The 22,618-nt window shown below is 37.6% G+C and overlaps 1 protein-coding gene across 1 annotated transcript; it reads right to left on the bottom strand.

Moving 5' to 3' along the window:
- Nucleotides 1-822: 822 nt before the first annotated feature.
- On the bottom strand, nucleotides 823-17,419 carry LOC107590076 (coronin-6-like). The gene is made up of 11 exons (XM_016278695.1): nucleotides 17,229-17,419; nucleotides 14,943-15,142; nucleotides 10,312-10,434; nucleotides 8,518-8,647; nucleotides 8,208-8,386; nucleotides 8,006-8,125; nucleotides 7,115-7,219; nucleotides 6,893-7,038; nucleotides 6,558-6,615; nucleotides 3,576-3,803; nucleotides 823-2,821 (listed from the first exon to the last, which is right to left on the bottom strand). The coding sequence occupies exons 2-11, from the start codon at nucleotides 15,138-15,140 to the stop codon at nucleotides 2,699-2,701; spliced, it is 1,410 nt and encodes a 469-aa protein (XP_016134181.1). The 5' UTR covers nucleotides 15,141-15,142; nucleotides 17,229-17,419; the 3' UTR covers nucleotides 823-2,698.
- Nucleotides 17,420-22,618: the final 5,199 nt, after the last annotated feature.

Below are 22,618 nucleotides of genomic sequence, written 5' to 3'. Positions count from 1 at the left end.
TTGCAGATAGAGTAATTAACCATGGTGGATGTGTCTTGTGTGTCCATGCATTTTTATGAGCAAGTGACTGCATGCAACAATGGCAACTTTTTTTTTTGTACAAAAAGTTTTATTCAAACCATAATACTGACAAATTATCCTCTACATAAACGCAAAACAATGTCTTTGGTTTTAATATTTTGCTGTTTTTCATGTTTTTTTTAGAATAATATTTACATTTTGAAGTGTTAATTTCAGAAGCCAGTTTTAGTTGTGTTGGTCAAAGCTGGAAATGCAGAGGTTAGTAGCAATTTAAGAGTCAATAATGCAAGCACTCTTACAATGAGAGACAAATGAAGATGTTGTCTATGCAAACATCCTTTGCTCATTAGATTTACATTTGATATCTTTATACAAAGATTTTCCCATGAGCCACCTGCATCTGCCTTAAGGAATTTTTCTCCCAAAGATGAAAATTCTGTTCTCATTTATCTACATACGTTTTAATCTTATCTAGAATGTTCAAGCTGTTTTGTTTTCATGCAATGAAAGTGTTTTGATGCCGTCAAGTTTAAAGTAAAAAAAAAAACTAACTTGAAAACAAAAAAACGTATAAAAAAAAAGAAAAGATAACACTATTTTAAGGTGTCCTTGTTACACGTTACATGTCCTTACTATTATAATAACTATAACAATAAATTATGCATAATTACATGCAAGTAACACCAAGCCAAACCCTAATCTTAACCCTAACCATATTCTAAGTACATGTAGTTAATGTTACTCAGTACTTAAATGTATAATTACAATGCAACAAGGACACCTTAAAATAAAGTGTAACCAAAGTATAATACTAATACACACACACACACACGCACTATATGCCAAGTCTTCTGAAGCTATGTGGTCTATACATAGTTTTCTATGAAGAACAGACCAAAAGTAGTTATTTTTAATTCCTGCTGTAGATCTCAAATATAATATGTGCTTGTTTTGATTTAAAGCTGTTTAAATATGTGAAATATGTTGTGCAAGAACCAGTATCTTCCATGTCGCTGATGGCATGATGCATCTTGTGATGCCATGTTTGTTCCCCACAAAAAAAGCTATCATAAGTATTCAGAACATTTGGAATATAGCGCATGAGTCACACAGACCACTTTTGTTACTTTTTGGTGCTTTTTTTGTTGTTGTCATTTTTGGAGCTCCACAGCCCGAGTAATCAATCACATTCATTGTATGGAAAAGAGCAGCTTGGACATTTAGCAACAACTTTTATATTTTACCAAAAAACTAACTAAATAGTTTGGAACAATATGTGGGTCAGTATAACAAGAGTACATCATTTTTGGGTGAACTATTCCACTACGATAAAATGGCAATAAGTGATGTGCAGAACTCTCAAGCCGGATATACACTACACGATTTTAGGCCGTATTTTTATGGAGAGCACCAACAAGAAGATTTTTCTGGAGGTCAGCCTTAAATCTGAGGCAAATCGATGCTCGTTCACATGAGTGACTATCGTATAGTGTGAGGTCATATAGTGGAGAGAGACACAATTTGAGAAAAGCACTGATGCCCGAGAATTAATTAGCAGGCTAAATATCTGGGCCTGTCTGCCACTGTGAAATCTTGCAGTGCGAAATGTGTTTTGACTGGAAATGACATTAGCGATGACCAACAGCTAATGAAAGGAGAACAAGATATAGCGCAAGGGAAATATTGAGAAGTCTTCTTCTCAACCAGTCTCTTCTCCATATTCGTCTTTTTTCTGTTTTTGTAGATTGCAAGCTTCTTGTGGATAATCATTTTGATTTAAAGGAATACCAGTTCCACGCCAGAATTCTGTTCATGCATGATATGTGAGATCCTGCATCACTTCTCGCAAATGCATTTTGTAAATGAGAAATGGGGATTCTTCCGAGTGAAATTGTTTGATGTGTGGCCCACAGTCACCGATCCGTTGTGTTATGTGCAAAGCACAGCAACTTCATGATACCCAAAAAAGTTAGCGTAGTGTGAAAAGAACCGCACTTATTTCAAAATCGTGTAGTGTATTGACAGCATTACTGAGCTCGCTGCTGTCCTGACATATTATAGTCATGCCATAGATATTGCTTGTCCAGAGCTGACCAAATAAGAGCTACATATGCTACCATCTGATCCCAAATCCTGGTCTTTACAATGAGGTATGTTCACACAGAGACTACCAAAGACACGGTGACTGTTAACCACTACAGAAAACTGGAGCTACATTTCCTCTCTCATTCTTTGTCAGCATTGAATGGTAAAAAGCAGTAAGTACATTAAAGGATTTGTAAATCCTAAAATGAAGGTGGTTTAGCCTACCTTTTGCATAGCTGACATAAATTCTTCCTGAATGATTCCTTAAGCATTTAAGGAATATTGCTAATATTGTGTACTACTACACAATATTAACCATTTTTCTACAAAGCATCAGGATGAGCATTACAAGTGCCTTTGCCAAATTAAATCTCCTAATGATTCGAAATGTAACTACTGTATAGGTGATTTATTCACATTTAGAAAAAGCCTGTCAAGTCAAGTCAAGTGGCGGTACAGCCAGTTGAACTGCAGTTACGGGGTTGATAAAAGCTGGGGTGAGTTGATGTGGCTTGGCCTAGCTGTGCTCATACTTTAGTTGTGAGGAGTTAGCAGTGAATTGGGCAGTGTGCACAGGATGAGTTAGCTTTATTCAGACTGTGCCATTAGTGTATTTAGAGAGCTTATTCTCCAAGTCACAGATTCGTTTCTCCTGAGAAAGAACTGTGGCCTTCAGATTTTGGATCTCCTCAACAAGCTTCTCCAACAACTGAGGCTAGAGTTTAAAAGAGATTGAGAGAACGCAAAGGAGAAGATGGCAGTTGGAAAGAGGAAATAGAAGAGATAAGCATAGTGACAGTAGAAGGAGGATGAATAGGAGCAAAAAAGAGGGAAAAAAGCAAAAGAGCAAGTCAAGGACAGGCTTAATTTGGAAAATGGAAAGAAATGTTTAGCTTCTAGGGATGGGAATCAAAAGAAATTGGATGATTCTGATTCAGATTACACTTACATTGTAGTTTCCACAATTCAGTTCGTCAAATTTCAAAGTAACAAAAAAACTGATCCAAACAATATTAGGTAAAAGAGTCAGGTGTCACCGACTAACTGACTGATTCAGTGATAGAGTTGTGAATCATTTGTTATTTTGACAGTTTCATTAAAAATAACCTGTTCATTTAAGTCATTCATTTGTGATTTGAACTGATACACTGTTTTTTGTTCCATGGACAATGTATTAAAAAACTTTAATGATATAATTTAGTGGTGCTTGTTTCATCGTATCAGACATCAAGCTACAGCTAAAACATCCATCTTCCGTAGCATTATAGATTCAAAACCATTGAAAACTTTGATGGGATATGTTGTTATAATGTTATAATGTATTTTTTTGTTTGTTTATTTTTAAATGAACCCGATAAAATTCCCAGCCCTACTTGCTTCTTAAGAAATGTCAGAAATGGAGGTGATGAAGGAACAAAGTTATGAAGGAGACATTTTAAGACCAACGATAAGCAAGACATTCTACTTACGGGCAAACTACTTCCATCTACGGCAGACATGCTTCTACGTGTTGCAGGTCTGGTGTCTAGAACATTCTTCTTGGCCACCTTTAGCTCTCTACTCTTTGGAGGAACATAGCCATCCCTCATGGACACTAATATGGGGTCTGCGTCTCGTCTGTCCATCCATTCTTCAGGTTCCAGAGCCGGCTCTGGGCCTGGTGTGTCTGGGTACAGATCATCCTGGAACAGGTCCGACTGGCATCATAACAACAGAAAGAGAATGATGTAACTGGATGCACAGATTTTACATACAGTGGCATGCGAAAGTTTGGGAACTCCTTGCAGAATCTGTGAAAATGTGAATAATTTTAACAAAATAAGAGAGATCATACAAAAAGCATTTTGTTTTTTTTAGTACTGTCCTGAGTAATATGTTTTACATAAAATATGTCTACATATAGTCCACAAGACAAAACAAAATGCTGAAATGATTAAAATAACCCCCTTCAAAATTTTGGGAACCCTTGGTTCCCTTTCAGTCGGTCACTCCCGAGTCACGTTGGTGACCGATGAATTGGGATCTCATTTAGAGAGACCAATCCACTTCGAGTGAAAACTAAACGAGCCAATGCACATTGGCATGCGATGAATGCATTCAGCTGCTGCTGATCACAGCGTGAGCATAAAAAGGCAGCCGGTGCAACGCATACCAGCTTTTCGCTTCGGAGCCGAGCGACAACATCGTTCTGCTCCTACCAAACTGCTTCGTGTGTGACAAGTCTAGCGCGCTCTCGGGAGCTTTTTGTGTTGGCGGACGGCGCTTCAGCGGTGGTCGTTCCTGTGTCGAGTGGGTTGCGCACTTCAGGCTGCACTACCCCCTGTCGTGCTGCAAACGGCCGTTTCCCCTGTGCGTCTCAGCACGTAAAAGAGCATTTCCCTAAAAGAGCCAATTTCTCTAAATGAGTACAATAAGTGGGTGCGTCTTTGTAAAGATGCCAGATCGTCTTTTTACAGATGCCGTTTCACCCGTGCGTTTCTGGATGCAGTCGTTACCTGGCGCCGGGTGATGGTCACGATCTCTGCCTCACGTGTCTGGGCATTAAGCACGCTGAGGTGGCGTTCGCGGGTGAGTCATGTTCCCATTGCGGGAAGATGACCATCTCGGAGCTGCGGGCCAGGCTCCGTTTCCTCCAGGGGGCGGAGCTCCGTTGCCTCTGCCGCGATCTAGTGTTCGTCCTGGCGGCAGCCAGGCGTGGACTACTTCGGGCAGTTGCACGGGCGGTCTGAGGGTTACAGTGGTGGCAAACCCCTCAGGGAACCAACCCTCGGGGGCCCATCGCTCCTGTAGCGCTTCGCAACCAGTTGAGCCACCAAAGGAACACGCTGGGCCCTCTTCAAAGAGCGTAACAGCAGTATCCTTCGGTGCTTCTCCCGACGACTGGATGTCGATCACTGCATCGGAGGGAGAGCTCTCCAGAGAGGAAGATTCGGCTGTGCTGCCGCCCTCCGGGATGGTGGCAAGGCCTGAATTGGATCCAGAGATGTAGGCTATGCTTTCCCAGGCTGCTGAGAGGGTAGGGGCTCGAGTGGAAACCTCCACTGCGTCCCGGGCTCTAGGTTGGACAATTGGTTTCTCGGGGTGGCTCGCGCTGGTTCTCAGCGCCCCGCCTCAGTGCCTTTCTTCCCGGAGGTGCATGAGGAGCTCACCAGGTCATGGACGGCACCTCTTACTGCCGGAAACTGGCCTGCTGGTTCCTCCTCCCTCATCACCCTCGATGGTGGTGCAGCTGGGGGGTATACAAGGGTCCCCCCGGTGGAGCGGTCGGTTGCGATGCAATTTTGTCCTAATACTGCCTCCACCCGGCAGGGCGAACCGTGCCTCCCCTCCCGGGTCTGTAGGTACTCGTCTGGCCTGTCCAGCGATGCTTATACGGCCTGTGGAGAAGCTGCCTCCGCCTTACACGCTACGTTCAGCGTTACTGCAGGTTCATCAGGCTAAGGCACTGAGGGACCTGCACGAGGGTGGTCATGATCCGGAAGTTCTGAAAGAGCTCCGAACCGCTACTGACCTCGCGCTCCAAGCGAGGAAGGTCACCGCGAGTTCTCTGGGTCGTGCGATGTCCACACTTGTGGTGCAGGAGCTCCATCTCTGGCTGTGTCTGGTTGATATGAGGGATAATTCTGGATTCTCCAGAAGAAAACACCATGCATTAAGAGTCAAAAAAAACTTTTTGAATTTGAAGATCAAGGTAAATTGTACTTAATTTGTCTTCCGGGAAACATGCAAGTATCTTCTGTTGATTCCGAAGGGCAGTACTAAATGGAAAAAAATTATATTTCAACAAAATAAGAAAAATTTGGATGACATCATCCTGTTCAAAAATTTAAATCTTAATGCATCGCGTTTCCTTCTGAAGCATCAGTGAGCGTTTGAACCTTCCTTAATAGTTGTGTTTGAGTTCCTCAGTTGTCCTCAGTGTGAAAAGATGGATCTCAAAATCATACAGTCACTGCTGGAAAGGGTTCAAATATGCAAACGATGCTGGAAAACTGAAGACTCTGCAGGACATGGAGGATTTTTCTGAAGAACAGTGCTCAGTTTAACTGTTCAGAACAAACAAGGGACTCATGAACAGCCATCACAAAAAAGATCATAGATCATCCAGGTAACTACACACAGTATTAAGAACCAAGGGTTCCCGAACTTTTAAAGGGGGTTATTTTAATAATTTCAGCTATTTTTTTGTCTTGTGGACTATATGTAAACATTTTATGTAAAATATCTTACTCAGGACAGTACTAAATAAAAAATAACATGCATTTTGTATGATCGCTGATTTTGCTAAAATTATTCACATTTTCACAGATTCTGCAAGGGGTTCCCAAAATTTCGCATGACACTGTACCTCATCATATAACCAACTTTTGGTTTTCAATACTTCAATTTTGTGTTCATAGTGGTTCAGAATTGAAATAACCCTAAACAAAGAGTTTAAACAATGTGCTTACCTTTCTGGGTACTGTCATCATAATAGGCTCACACTTTCTTTCATGGAGTTTATATAATCTATGAGAAATAATAAAGGTTCAGCTTCAGGAATGCTCAACCCTCAATGCTCAAAGCTTAAAAGAACAGTATTTCTTTCAAATATAAATCTTTTGTAACATTACAAATACCTTTACTGTCACTTTTTATCAATTTAATGTGTCCCTGCTGAATAAAAGCATAAATCACTGACCCCAAACTTTTAAATGGTAGTGTACATATATGGTATTTCTGTACACTACATTTTAAAGTAACTAACACATATCCAAATCAACCAGTATAACCATTCAAAACTGACCTGGCAATCTCACACTTGCTGACATCCACTCCTCTTTTGGGCATGAAGCCCATTCCTCTCTGTGGCTCCTTGCTACTGAATGTGCTGATGTAATGCACATAGGGAGGCTCCTCTGTGATCTCAAAATACCGAACACTGCTGTCACCCTGTGGAGACACAGAAAAAACTTTACCGTGCCAGCCTGAGTATGATAACAAATAAAGATGAAACATGGAGTCATACCTTGCCACTGAGATACATGATGTTAGTGTCTGGATCATAAAAAGGCAATAAAACTCCATTACTTGTGTCCAGCTCCAGTAGTGCTATGGGCTCTTCAAAATTAGTCTAAACAATGACAGAAATGAACACCATCAGTGATTTGAAAGAAAACAAGGGCAATGAAATAAAACTGATTAAGACATAGAAAAAATGAATAGAATAAAATCAATAAAATTAATTATTAATGAGTCCTAAATGCATAAATGAAAATTCTGTCACCATTTAATCACCCTTATATTGTTCCAAACCCATAAAACTTCGGCTAATCGAGTCACAAAGGAAAGTATTTCAGTGAAACCTGAGAGGTTTCTTTCGGTCCACTGAAAGTCCAGGTAACCAATACTTAGAATATTCAATAAGGTCACAAAGGCATCATAAAAAAATTATAATTTTGAAGAGATATGATCACTTTATGTGATAAGCAGATTTAATTTAGACTTCTATTTACATCTAAGCAATGATTGGAACACATACATAGAGCAAGTCACATATGGTAAACATGAAAGCTCAAACATGTATGCATTACGCAGGAGAACCAATGAGGTTTGTTCTAGCGTGTGACACATACACAAGCTTCCATGTTTACCATGCGATGTGCTATATGTATGTGTGTTTATATGTTAATAAAATCTTATAAAGCGAACATATCTCTTCCTAAGACTTGGATTAAACCACGATGACTTCATAATGTTTTTGAATTTATTTTATATATATATTTTATAAATATTTTATAATAATTTATAATATTTAAAAGAATATTTTAACTTGAATTGAAGATTAACCATAGCAAAATGGGTATGGAATAACATGAAGGTAAGTAAATATACTATCCTTTTCATTTTGCTCCATTACCGGATCCCACAGGCCGAGCTCTCTCTGGCTCATCCTGGTGAAACCTGTGGTGAAAATGTTGCCCTCTTTGGTAAAAATGGCTCTCATTGGCCGGATACCCTCATGTGGGGACAATCTTTCCTACAGAAGAAAAAATGTCCATAATGTCCATGTTTACAAAGAGCCATGAGGTTTTTCTTCTTTTCTCTGCTATAATACTTACCGCCACCACCTCGTTTTTCCGGGGATCGCACACTCGGAGGCGACGGTCCTTGCAGGTTGTGCAGAACAGGCTACCGTTGTAGTTCCAGCTGACGTTATAGATGAGATCAGGATGGTCATCCATTGTAATCAAGGGTTCTCCAGTGCCCACATTCCAGATGATGATCAGATTATCACTGCCTGAGACAAAAGCAAACTGAATGGAAACAAAGACTTTCCACTACTTCTAATTTAATTCCAATGAAATTAAGTAATCTTATTTTTATACACTTTTATTGTAAGAGGTTGGTGTCTACTGTACTGATCTTTACCTGCAGTGAGGAGTATGTTGCGGGCAGTGGGGTGCCATTTGATGATGCCCACGCGTTTAGAGTGACCCTCCAGCACCACAATGGGCTCGCTGATGGGACGAGAGGGAGTGTGGTCAGGGATCTGCCATACCTGAGTAAACACAATTCGATTAAAGCAATGGTTCTCAAACAGAGGGGCCTCAACAAACTTTCAAATATTTAATATTTTATTATAATTAATTGTAATATTTTTTTTAGATCATCCTGCAATCTGGATGACTTAAACATTTTTATATTTATTAACATAATTATTCAAAATAATAAAACAAAAACATATAAAAATAAATATTGTAAAGCCATACATACATGTTCATCTGCTTTAAGCATGTTAGAATGTAGAAAAATCCCGCACACTACTCAAACTTCATCAAGTCTGTGGAAGGTTGATTGACCACAATGCTGCTAATAAAATTTTGTAATGATACTAGTTGTATTTATTGCAAATTCTTTTTGTTCCAATTTTTCTGTAGTGCCATAATAGAGTACTTAAACCAGAATAATCTATCAGCCTAGACTGAAAAACAACAAGTGTAGAAACAATTTTGCGGTAATCTTTGTTTAATTTGCAACTTCAAACAATAATTTTTACAGTAAATGGATTCAACTATCTGGGTATACTTATATATTGGTTTGCAGTACATTGTAGGAAAGTTCCTTTGGTAACCAGTGAGCACAGCAGCAATGCCAGCACAGATGAAAGCTGCAGTTAACCTCTTCTAACAGCAGTGCATACGGTGCATGCCATTCACGTTTGTAATGTAATGTAATGAAATGGCACTAATAGCCTTCATATATTATAATATCTCTACATCGTCTTGCGTAACTTTGGGGAAATGCATCCTATATTTGTTTTCAATAGACTGTATAATACTTTCAGCCTTTATACTCACATTTAAAATGTTTGAATGCCACTGCAGTAGATACAAAACATCAAACCAAGTAATTGCAAGCACTTGGTTACTTCTAGAGCTTTTCTCAGAAGCAACTTCACTTTTCTGAACCACTTTTGATCAGGTTCACACAGGTGTTCTAAAAGGTGTAGTTTTATTTGTCTTAATTTTGAACAGTGACATACACTGAAAAAAAAACTGGTGTAGGATTTACTTTGAAACTGTTTTTGCTTAAAAATTGCTCATAAATTTCACAAATAATACAAAAAACTGCAAGTAACAGTGAATCAAAAGTAAAATTTTAAAGTAGAAAGACTGAAATAGTATTTTATTTTTACAGTGTAATGTTTTATCATTTTAACTTGAAATTATTTTGTGTTACCTTTAAGATAAATGTAACTTTGATTTGATTGATTGATTTATTTTTATCTAATGTAATGACATTTATACACTTTTAAGTGTGGCTTAGGCATCCAAATACTTCATGAGGTCACTGTATACAGAAGTGTTTGCACATGTTGCACATGTTCCAATGTGTTCTGAAAATGAAATGACTCATCCCTATAGACAACTTAGACCCATCTTTCCTTGTCTGTCAATACCACTGGCTTATTTGTGAACAGGTTTCTGGCCAAGAGTGCCTTTCTAACATGTTTATAAATACCAGCTCCTGTCACATGCCCGAACCGTTAACTCCAGTCATCACCCTTCATATTAACACTATTGTCTGTCACCGTGATCTTTCCCTCCAGTGTGAGACATGCTTCATTCGTTTGTAAAAATGCAACTGAAACATGTTCATGACTACAAGGCTATAGGCTGGCAGGCAATGGAGATGTTTATGAATGTCTGTCATGATGATTACCATGGCAGTGGTGTCTTCAGAGCAGCTGGCCAGGATATTGTCATTGTGAGGACACCAGTCAATGTCCAGAACAGGCCCTGAGTGTCCAATCACTAGAGGATAGTTTTTGTCCACTCGACCCACCTATAGCATATTAAAACAAGGAATAAAAGATAATGTTAAGTATTGAGACACATATAAAGTCAGTATATGGTCTTAATATAAACAATATTTTTCTTAGTCTGCATTTATTTGATCAAAAAAGTAAAAAAAAATTCTATTGTAAAATACTGAAATTTAAAAATGACTGCTTTCTATTTCAATATATTTTAAAATGTAATGTATTCCTGTAATGAGAAAGCTGAATTTTCACAAGCCATTAGGCTACTCCAGTCTTCAGTAATATGATGCTCAAGAAATATTTCTTCTTATTATAAATATTGAAGAGTTCAATATTTTTTGAAAACCATTTTTATATATATATAGCTGTTTTGCTGCATGCATGCACATTTAAATGCACATGCACAGCCCTGTCACTGCATAATTTCCCCCTTATTAGAAAACATGGAACATTTTTCAAATAGTGACACCCAGGAAGTATTTCCAGGAAGTATCACCCAGGCTCATTCCTTTTTCTCAAATTGTATAGAAATTGAAAGCTATGTTCAACCATGTTACCACAGTTTAAAAAATATCAAACAAATATTTAATTAATGGGAAACAAATATTTATTATCTATAAATATTTATTTAATGTTTGGTGTTACAAAACACATAAACCCGGGTTTTAAACATGTAGATATATCCCAGGTTTTGTTGCAATGTGAATAACATTGTCAATGTCAATGCTGCACAATGAATAGAAAATGAAGCAGCTTGTTTAATATTTATTTTGACCTCCTGAGGTTGACGATCAACATTTTCTGAAGGTTAAGCTCTGCCTTTCCTTGACACAAAAAATATTTGACTTCTTGTTTGTTTTGCAATTTCAAGTTATTTTGTAAAGTCCCTGGCATGTATTTCTAAACTGATGTTATCAAAGCATAATTATTCTTTAGGGATTCTGATGTAACTTCTTTTAATGTTATTTTGTTATTCGTGTGGAGCTGGTGTGAGCATGTGTTGGTTCTGTGTTCGGCTGCTCCTTCTCCAGTCACTCCCCTCCTCATTCTGCTGGTGTGTATTTATAACTCTGTGATGAGGCGTTGAAAAGGGAGTTTTTCTTTTGGCCTGCTAAGACTGAGCGCAGGGGAGATGGCTAGCTGGGTATTTATAGGGTATCTTTCCAGGCCTGCTGATACATGCTCGTGACTAAAGGCTATACTAAAAGGGCATTAACTGATGATGGACCCTTAGAGAATCAAGAAAAACTCACAAAAAAATAATAATGATGTGATATACTGCTGTGGATCAATATATTACCCTTGACTTTGATTCCACAAAGGTCACACATGCATTAGCATCAACTAGAAGTAATGTAAGATGCTTTTTAATGCCAAACTCAACATTTCTACAATAGTTTCCAATGTGGAAGACCTGTTTGAGTGTATAACCTACATCAAAATTATATTTTTATACTTTAAGTTACACTCTATTTTAAGGTGTCCTTGTTACAGTGTCGTTATCCATTTAAGTACTGAGTAATATTAATTAACTACATGTACTTACTATATGGTTAGGGTTTGGCTTAGGGTTACTTGCATGTAATTATGCATAATTTATTGTTATTACAATAGTAAATACATGTAACATGTGTAACAAGGACACTTTAAAATAAAGCGTTACCGATCTTTATACTGTAGTCCCAAACGTAGCTATTTAAACACTTAAACTACATTTTAAAAATACCCAATAAAATTACAAAAATATCAAACCTAGTGGCATTCATTTTAAAGAAAGCTAGCACACTCACACTTTTCAAGCAAAATATTACACAAAATAAGTAGCTTACTATTCATAATTCAGTCAAAACACTTTGTCTAAAATTTTGTCAAATTTGTTCATCAATAAATATGATAAACTACACCTGTGTGAACAATCACTAAAATGACTTTAGGCCCAAATGAGAGGAATTTCTAAAAAAGAAATGAAAAAAATAATAATAATTGTGCCACATGTTTGAAATGCTGTTGTCTAATGACATTTAGGCATTTTAAGTGTCCAAATACTTTCTGTATTATTATCAATTTCTTTATTGTATTTTTAATCAATTTGATCATCTTGCTGACCCCAAACTTTTTGAATGATAATATATGTATACATTTTGTAATCTGAATACTTTTAACTGCATCTCATATTTGACATTTATCCAGGAAGTAGTTTTATTTGGCCCCTTTCTATAGCCCAGCTCATTCTATTTTCTCAAATTTTACAGAAAAATAAGGTTGTGTTCATCATATTTGTCACGAATCGGGCCTCTGTGGCTCTCTCCGACGGCCTCCGGAGGGCACCCTCTCCCGAGTACTAACGTTCATGGACTACATTTCCCAGACACCCCGTACCTGGGACTGATTACGGCACAGGTGTTCCCCCTTAGCTTCCCTATTTAAGCAGCTCCCAGACTCCCTATGTTTGCGAAGTCTTGTATTGACCCGGCTACATTTCTGAGCGTTTATCCTCTATCTTGTCGTCTCTTGTGTATTACCTCGGACTGTTCTTACTAGTGTGATTCTCTGCCGCCTGCCCCGACCCTCGCTCTGCCACTGTTTACCCCTGCTGTACATGACGCTGGTACATGACGCTGTTGACTGAATACTGCCTGTTTTACTCTGCCTGTTATTCTAATAAAAGCTGCAAATGGATCCGCACGCCTCTGACTCAGCGTTACACCCCGTACCTGGGACTGATTACGGCACAGGTGTTCCCCCTTAGCTTCCCTATTTAAGCAGCTCCCAGACTCTCTATGTTTGCGAAGTCTTGTATTGACCCGGCTACATTTCTGAGCATTTATCCTCTATCTTGTCGTCTCTTGTGTATTACCTCGGACTGTTCTTACTAGTGTGATTCTCTGCCGCCTGCCCCGACCCTCGCTCTGCCACTGTTTACCCCTGCTGTACATGACGCTGTTGACTGAATACTGCCTGTTTTACTCTGCCTGTTATTCTAATAAAAGCTGCAAATGGATCTGCATGCCTCTGACTCATCGTTACAATATTCAACCCTGTTACCAAAATGTGTATATATATATATATATTTTACATTTTATGAGAAATGGTTGCTCATTACATATAATCGAATCTATATATTATGTGAAATCACAGCAGAAACGTCATGGTTATGCTTAAATTTGTCAATGTCAGTTTAATGATGAGCCCATTATAGTAGTTCCACTAGGTGGAAATGTCTAGTACATATGGGTGCATTCTGAAGAAACCAGCAAATGACAGAAGAAAGAAGATATAAACCCATATGATGACATGCTAATGATATGATTTTACTGGACTTTATTAGAAATCTGATGTTGTAAAACATGCTTACTATTTTCATAGTTCCATCAGTATTTGTGATAAAATGTTATAATGGAAAATTGATCATTATATTGGCATACTGATTTCCATTGGTTTGCCGATACTGCAAATGCAAGCTGCTAAGTAACAGATAAGAAGACATGGCAATGCATGATGGGGATTACATCAACTCAATAGTGCTTACTTTTCATCTCTAAACTCAGCTTCGGAATTTCACAGAAGAAGCTTCAGACAACATATGCAAGTTGTGTACCCTGTTTCCATGGGGTTCAAAACTTTGCCTCTATGAGGGTGAAATGGAAGCCCTGTGGGGGCTGTACATGACGCTGTTGACTGAATACTGCCTGTTTTACTCTGCCTGTTATTCTAATAAAAGCTGCAAATGGATCTGCATGCCTCTGACTCATCGTTACAATATTCAACCCTGTTACCAAAATGTGTATATATATATATATATATATTTTACATTTTATGAGAAATAGTTGCTCATTACATATAATCGAATCTATATATTATGTGAAATCACAGCAGAAACGTCATGGTTATGCTTAAATTTGTCAATGTCAGTTTAATGATGAGCCCATTATAGTAGTTCCACTAGGTGGAAATGTCTAGTACATATGGGTGCATTCTGAAGAAACCAGCAAATGACAGAAGAAAGAAGATATAAACCCATATGATGACATGCTAATGATATGATTTTACTGGACTTTATTAGAAATCTGATGTTGTAAAACATGCTTACTATTTTCATAGTTCCATCAGTATTTGTGATAAAATGTTATAATGGAAAATTGATCATTATATTGGCATACTGATTTCCATTGGTTTGCCGATACTGCAAATGCAAGCTGCTAAGTAACAGATAAGAAGACATGGCAATGCATGATGGGGATTACATCAACTCAATAGTGCTTACTTTTCATCTCTAAACTCAGCTTCGGAATTTCACAGAAGAAGCTTCAGACAACATATGCAAGTTGTGTACCCTGTTTCCATGGGGTTCAAAACTTTGCCTCTATGAGGGTGAAATGGAAGCCCTGTGGGGGATGGGCACCTTTAACATGAGCCACGGCTGAGGCTCTTGAACAAACATACCCATAAATATAGCCCCATGAAGATGAAAGAATAGACAAAGGCTGAACGATTGTACATGTTTTAGTAGTTTTCTCCTCAAGCCACTCACCTTTGAGAGCAGCAGAACCAGAAAGGCCCCGCCTCCACTGGACTCCACTATAACTGCCAGAAACTTTGGGTTAACTGCACAGAAGGAACTGTCCCATGTCACTTTGGAAACCCGGATATCATCATAAGTTTGATCCGTTTTCACCGCTTGCCCAAAAACATGCCGGAATTTACTCTGGCGCACAATGCTGCGACTCATGGCTGTGAAAAACAGAGATACATATTGAATGTGCATATAATAGCCTAAATAACACAAACTGTTTAAGAATTATTTGGTGTACACTCCGTGGAAAAGCTGCTTAGTAATCCCTATCAAACTGTTAAATGTATATTAAATTAAATGTATATTTGATTGCAGCTGGCTTAATAATGTATAATTCAATTGTAATTATCAATCATTTATTAAAAAACATATTTGTTAATGACATTGACAGTAAAATATTGCTTTGCTTTATTAATGTCAGTTAGATATATTATTTTCTGGTATTTATTACTCCTTAAATAATGGCCTGTTTAAAGTTTTAAATATAGCCTCTTCATATTAAGATACATTAATACACCTCACTTTACATATTATGCATATTGTAATGCATATTAATAATGGAAATCATAATTTGAAAATAATGATGAGGAAATATTATGGTGACAGGTATAACTGTGATAAATATATTAATGTACATTGTAGAGTAATTATTTCCTTTTATTTTCCAAGTTGTAGAGATAATTATTTGTGGAAGCAACAGATGATTGACATAAACAGACACACAATCTGCATCATCAACACAAAAGCACCCTAAATAGCTCCTATTGAACAATAGAGAACACAAGCCATGGCTATTAGGCAAAAGCTTAAAAACATTTAGCAGATCAGGAGAATTGTAACTCGGACTGAATGATACCACTGTCAGTTTAACCAATTAGAAATGAGCCACAGGGTTGAAATCACTATCATACGTGAGCACCACCTTTCTAAGGTGACAGCAGAAGTTAATATAAAGGTCAAAAAACAATGCTGAGCTAAGAAAGTAAAAGTTAACTTATAATATGATTTGCAATCATGTTAATTAGTCACCCAAGTATGAGAGGTCTTTGATCAAATTGTTACATGGGAAACTATTACATGCAAATTTTCCTTAAAATACTTTTCAATACTCTGACATAACAGAACACTGCTATGCAACAAGAACAATGAAAACATTATTGGTGCTGCGCAATGATACAGCGAACTGGTGTTTCAAGTTGGAGCTGTCACTATATCACAAATTTAAGGACCAGAAATATCAATTTTTAATTAATGTTAATTAGAACTGGTATCATCTGATTCAAGCCGTTTTTGTTTAATTTGTTAAGTAACATTCACAGATGTCTTTGATGTACGTTAAAATATCATGATCAGACATGTATTGCTTGTATTTTTTTTTACTTTTAGTGTATATTTATTTATTTATTTTTACATATTGTATGTTTGTTTCCAATTTTGGCTGTTTTTAATTAAAATGTTTCCAATTTGTTTATCATTTTGGGGACATAATAATTATGTTGAACAAGCATGTTTTACTCATGTATTCAATTTAAAACATCCATACTTTCTATTAGTGTTACAATCCACCCTGGTAGTGAAGTAAATTGTAACAACAATGTTCTTTGTGCTTGTCTCTAATTTATACATGCACAAGTTGTAGAATTTTAACTAATTCATAGCAGATGAAAATGTTAATATATAGTCTGAGACACATATATTCTGGATCCCCACTGCACAAATTTGTGAAATCACAATTAACAGTTATTATTCATTTTAAACTGACAAAAACGCAATCGAAACTGATACTAAACCACACGGGTAGAGCTGTTAAATCCCCTTCAGAATGCAGTATCTTCAAACCACACAACAGTTTGTCCCATGTGAGAAGGCCCCTCACTGTCTTCAGACACGGTCACTTTCCTAATATAGTCATACCAAACTGCCCATGTGTCTTCCCCTCTGTCCCCTCCAGACATGATCCTTCCATATACAAAGGGACAGAATGAAAATATACATTGCCAAAGAATACAGCGTGTGCTATTCTTCTCAATAAGCTGACCGCACACCTGGCCTTGAATTATAGATATTCCTACAGCAACTCAATGAACGAGCAGAACGTGCTGCACTGATACGTTATGATGATGTCACAGACTGTTCGTAACAATATTCTCACATCAGAACTTTACAAAGACTAAGCGCGTGTCGTCACAATGCAGCATTCTGTCATGAGGAACTGCGTAACTGTCAATCAAATGAATCACTCACCGCTGTCTTTGGGGAATATACGTCTTTAAATCTGCTCTTCCCCTCTCTCAAGAGTCGAGACGGTTTAAGGCTCTTCTCGACGCTGCGCTTTTTAGAAGTGTCTCGTTTATTCCAGGTCACAAACTTGGTGCGGACTCGCAGAACTAGCGCGAGTTCCTCCTCACTAGTCGTTCCTGAACATCGAGTGAGAAGAGAGAGAGAAAACGGTGGACTGGGGGGCTCGAGAAGTGCACAGACAGGGGTGTATATGTATGGCAAGCGATTTTAACAATTAGCCCTTAAAAATAAGTAGGCTACTACCTAAAATATATAGGCTACTAGTAAGTAGTCCAATAGTGTGTAGCATCTGTCCTTAAATGTACAATACTTATTTGATTAGATTAAATCCTATCACTTATTCCAGTAGTAGCCTACATATTATATACTAGTATAGTGTGGTCAAAAGACCCGGTATTTCGGTACCAAGTCGGTACTAAAAAAATTAAAACGTTACGGTACCAGATTTTTTTAAGTACCGGTGGTACCGAGTACCCCCGGTTCTTGATGCGCTATCCGAACGCTATCCTCTTCCAGTGTTGCCAAGTCCGCGGTTTTCCCGGCTGCTTTAACACGGTCACAAACTTGGTGCGGACTCGCAGAACTAGCGCGAGTTCCTCCTCACTAGTCGTTCCTGAACATCGAGTGAGAAGAGAGAGAGAAAACGGTGGACTGGGGGGCTCGAGAAGTGCAGACAGGGGTGTATATGTATGGCAAGCGATTTTAACAATTAGCCCTTAAAAATAAGTAGGCTACTACCTAAAATATATAGGCTACTAGTAAGTAGTCCAATAGCGTGTAGCATCTGTCCTTAAATGTACAATACTTATTTGATTAGATTAAATCCTATCACTTATTCCAGTAGTAGCCTACATATTATATACTAGTACTTAGTGTGGTCAAAAGACCCGGTATTTCGGTACCAAGTGGGTACTAAAAAAATTAAAACGTTACGGTACCAGATTTTTTTAAGTACCGGTGGTACCGAGTACCCCCGGTTCTTGATGCGCTATCCGAACGCTATCCTCTTCCAGTGTTGCCAAGTCCGCGGTTTTCCCGGCTGCTTTAACACTGTTGCCGCAGGTTGTTTTTCATGTCCGCGGATTGAAAAACGACCCCCTTAATGTGATATTTAGCCCCATGGAATGCAAATTTTACCAGAGGAACCCCGCCAAAACATGCGTATTTTATCCTCGGAACACGATTTTTAACGGGGCACCCCCTCGAAACACAATTGGGCGGGTTTTGTTGTGAAAAGACCCCCTTAATGTGATATTTAGCCCCATGGAATGCAAATTTTACCAGAGGAACCCCGCCAAAACATGCGTATTTTATCCTCGGGAACACGATTTTTAACGGGGCACCCCCTCGAAACACAATTGGGCGGGTTTTGTTGTGAAAACCTGGCAACCTCTTCTTAAAAGCAGTGGCGAGGAGGAAACGCATCAAACTAACAAAACACCCCGATCAAGTTCAAGCAAGTAAGTTTCAATGACATTCTTAATATTTAGAGCTTCTGTTATGAATATTATTCCATATTTTAATTTGAATTTCGGATTGAAATAAACATCGCCGTTAGCGTATACGTAGTTAATCGTTAGCATAAGTGTGGCTAACGCTAATATAATGAGCATTAGAATGAATTGTTCATTTTGTTCAAAATGATTTCTTTGTTGACTATTTAATGCTCCTATAACTTTTATTACAGTAAAAAACAGGAGGACATAATGGTATTTACTATTTTTACACACCAGAGGCTTTTAAATTAACTGTGTAACCAAAATATGCGTGTTAGAGAATGTACAAATGTATGGTTAGCAGTGTTTATGTCATATAGTGTTTATGTCATATCAGTCCGTCAGAAAAAGTTGTTGTTTTTTTGTTTGTTTGTTTTTTTTTTAGTTAGTTAGTTGTTTTTTTTAGTTAGTTAGTTGTTTTTTTTAGTTAGTTAGTTGTAATTTTTGGCTGAATATCTCTAGCAGGTTTTAAAAGCCCTTTAAAATTGAATATGAACACAATTTGGATTAAATAAAAGTACACATTTTATCTCCTGTATAGACTTTACTGTACAATGTTAGATCTAGTAACATCTTACAGTGAGTGAACAATATATATATTTTAATTAATTAATGTTTGTGAATGTTATTTAATACAAACACTTGATCATTCATGTTTGTTCATTGTGTATTAAATCATTTTGAATTTTGAAATTAACCCTAAGAAGAATAATTGCCAATATAACTATTGTTTATTGTTAGGTCGTGTTATCTAACAAATAAAATCTTATTGTAAAGTGTTTTTAATACTACAGTTTCCATCTATTTGATATACACTTAATTTTTTTAGATAAGATTTTACTGAAAAGTTAAATTTTAGCTGGTGTCAATGATCTTATGTTGCATTTGGTCAGACTCAGCCCATTGCTTTACTTAAGTATATTATATCTTCCTTTTACAGCTGCAGACTGAGGAAGATCCTGAAACACACCAGCAAACCCTAAAACAGACAACAGTTTACAGATGTTTTTCAGTGGCAGCAGAACTATGACTAAACTTTTGGGTGAAACTTGTTTACTTTTTCATACTTTTATTACTTGTGGAAAAACTTGAAACAATTTAAAATAAGTATAAAGAATGGCATTGGTTTTGTTCATTTAATTTTTGTTTAACGTTATTAATAAAAATGTTGTTCAATTAGCATGTTTTTGTGTTTTGCTTTGGTACCGAAATTGGTACCGAGAACCGTGGATTTTCACTGGTATTGGTACCGAATACTGACATTTTGGTACCGTGACAACACTAGTACTTATTCCTTGTCTTCTAATACATATTTAGTGCTGTGTGATATAAATGCTAGTAATTATTTGAAAATTACAGTACCTAAATCAATAGTTAGTGAAGCGGTTATTTTTTGCTATAACTGCTAGGAAACAATGAGCAAGACAAACAACACAATGTTACAATCAAATTAAATGTATTATATGCGTCTTTTATACCACAATATGTTTGCTGTATATGCAAGTTCATCCGAAAAACAATGTTACAGCTAGTTATTCTATTTTGCAATTTGCATTCTGTGTTGGAATGTTTGTTTTTGTTTTGGTCTGTGTGATTTAGCACACTGACATTTTACCCAATAGCATTTTCAACACACCAGGTTGCCAGTTGGTGGAAAACATAGCGTATTGCAGCCATGGAACCCAGCAAACCAACTAGGTCAAAGATAGCAGATTCTACCTGACCCAAAAAGCCTCGACATCCATCAAAAAAAAAAAAGCTCTAAAAAGCTTGATGATGAGAGGAATAATAAAACACGGATAAAACATTTACATTACATTTACATTTAGCAGATGCTTTTATCCAAAGCGACTTACAAATGAGGACAATGGAAGCAATCAAAATCAACAAAAGAGCAACGATATGCAAGTGCAATAACAAGACTCAGTTAGCTTAACGCAGTACACGTAGCAAGGTTTTTTTAAATTATATAATAAATAAAAAGAAAACATAGAATAGAAAAAGAATAGAGCAAGCTAGTGTTAGAGGCCTTTTTTGCTTTTGTTAATTGTATAATAAATAAAAAGAAAACAAATAGAATGCAAAAAGATTAGAAAATCTAGTGTTTTTTTAAAAAGAAAACAAGCAGTAAATGAACAGAGTTTAAGTCTAAAAGGGACTTTTAAGTTTTTTTTTTTAAGAATAGAATTATAATAGAGAGTGCTAGAGTTAGAGGGTCAAAAAAAGATGGAAGAGATGTGTTTTTAGCCGATTCTTGAAGATGGATTGAAGATGGACTGCACGGATCGAGTTGGGCAGGTCATTCCATCAGGAGGGAACATTTAATTTAAAAGTCAGTGAAAGTGATTTTGTGCTTCTTTGGGATGGCACAATAAAGTCACGTTCACTTGCAGAACGCAAGCTTCTAGAAGGCACATAAGTCTGAAGTTATGAATTTAGGTAAAGGGGTGCAGAGTTAATGCCTTGAATTTTATGCGAGCAGCTATTGGTAGCCAGTGCAAATTAATAAACAGGTGTGATGTGCATTCTTTTCGGCTCATAAAAAATTCATCTTGCTGCCGCGTTCTGGATTAATTGTAAAGGTTTGATAGAACTGGCTGGAAGACCTGCCAAGAGTGCATTGCAATAGTCCAGCCTGAACAGAACAAGAGCTTGAACAAGCAGTTGTGAAGAATGTTCCGAAAGAAAGGTCCTGATCTTCTTGATGTTGAATAAAGCAAATCTGCAGGACCGGGCAGTTTTATCAATATGGTCTGAGAAAGTCAGCTGATCATCAATATAACTCCAAGGTTTCTGGCTGTTTTTGAAGGAGTTATGGTTGATGTGCCTAACTGGATGGTGAAATTGTGATGAAACGATAGGTTTGATGAAACCACAAGCAGTTCTGTCTTGGCAAGGTTGAGTTGAAGGTGATGGTCTTTCATCAAGCAAGAAATGTCTGTTTGCTGTTAGACAAGCTGAGATGCGAGCAGCTATCGTCAGATCATCAGGATGGAATGAGAGGTAGAGTTGAGTGTCATCAGCATAGCAGTGATATGAAAAGCCATGTTTCTGAATGACAGAACCTAGTGATGCCATGTAGATAGAGAAGAAAAGTGGTCCAAGAACTGAGCCCTGAGGCACCCCAGTAGTTAGATGTTGCGACTTGGACACCTCACCTCTCCAAGATACCTTGAAGGACCTATCTGAGAGGTCAGACTCAAACCACTGGAGTGCGGTTCCTGAGATGCCCTTTACCAATAGGGTTGACTGGAAGATCTGGTGGTTAACCGTGTCAAAAGCAGCGGACAGATCCAGCAAGATAAGTATTGAAGATTTGGAATCTGCTCTTGTCAGTCTTAGGACTTCAACAACTGAGAGCATGGCAGTCTTGGTTGAATGTCTGAAACCAGTTGCTGTCGAGGAGGTTGTTCTGTGTGCAAAAGGCAGAGACTTGGTTGATCACAGCTCGTTCAAGTGTTTTTGCAATGAAAGGAAGAAGGAAAACCGGTCTGTAGTTCTCTAAAAGAGATGGGTTAAGGAGGTTAACATGAGCTAAGGATGGAGGTCAGGATAAACAATATTTTGAATTTGGACTGCAGTACCCATGTCAACCGCTAGCTGTCAATATTATACTGCACCTTTAATACTAAAGTCATCCAGTTTTGTTTTCAACAACTTTGAAGCATTTGCTTTTGCAGGAAATTAAGAAAGCAAGTCTGTGGTGTGATACAAAAGACATGAAAAAAGCACCTGCTTTCTGTAGCCTACAGAAAATAGCAGATCTTGGGATGTTATAACAGACCAATCAGAATCAAGTATACCAGAGAACCGTATAATACTGTACTTTAATATATA

This window comes from Sinocyclocheilus grahami, unplaced genomic scaffold (assembly GCF_001515645.1).
Source record: "Sinocyclocheilus grahami isolate Dianchi unplaced genomic scaffold, SAMN03320097.WGS_v1.1 scaffold124.1, whole genome shotgun sequence".
Lineage (NCBI taxonomy): Eukaryota > Metazoa > Chordata > Actinopteri > Cypriniformes > Cyprinidae > Sinocyclocheilus > Sinocyclocheilus grahami.
The sequence above is the reverse complement of the archived record's forward strand: the minus strand, read 5'-3'. Positions and strand labels throughout refer to the sequence as shown.

Bases quoted from the DNA above. Each gene is read 5' to 3' on its own strand.
- LOC107590076 (XM_016278695.1), bottom strand. From the start codon at position 15,140: ATGAGTCGCAGCATTGTGCGCCAGAGTAAATTCCGGCATGTTTTTGGG. The intron at 7,220-8,005 runs GTAATGGAGCAA...GTCATTGTTTAG, and splicing joins AGCTCGGCCTGTGGGATCCG to ACTAATTTTGAAGAGCCCAT. The intron at 7,039-7,114 runs GTATGACTCCAT...GTGTCTCCACAG, and splicing joins TCATGTATCTCAGTGGCAAG to GGTGACAGCAGTGTTCGGTA.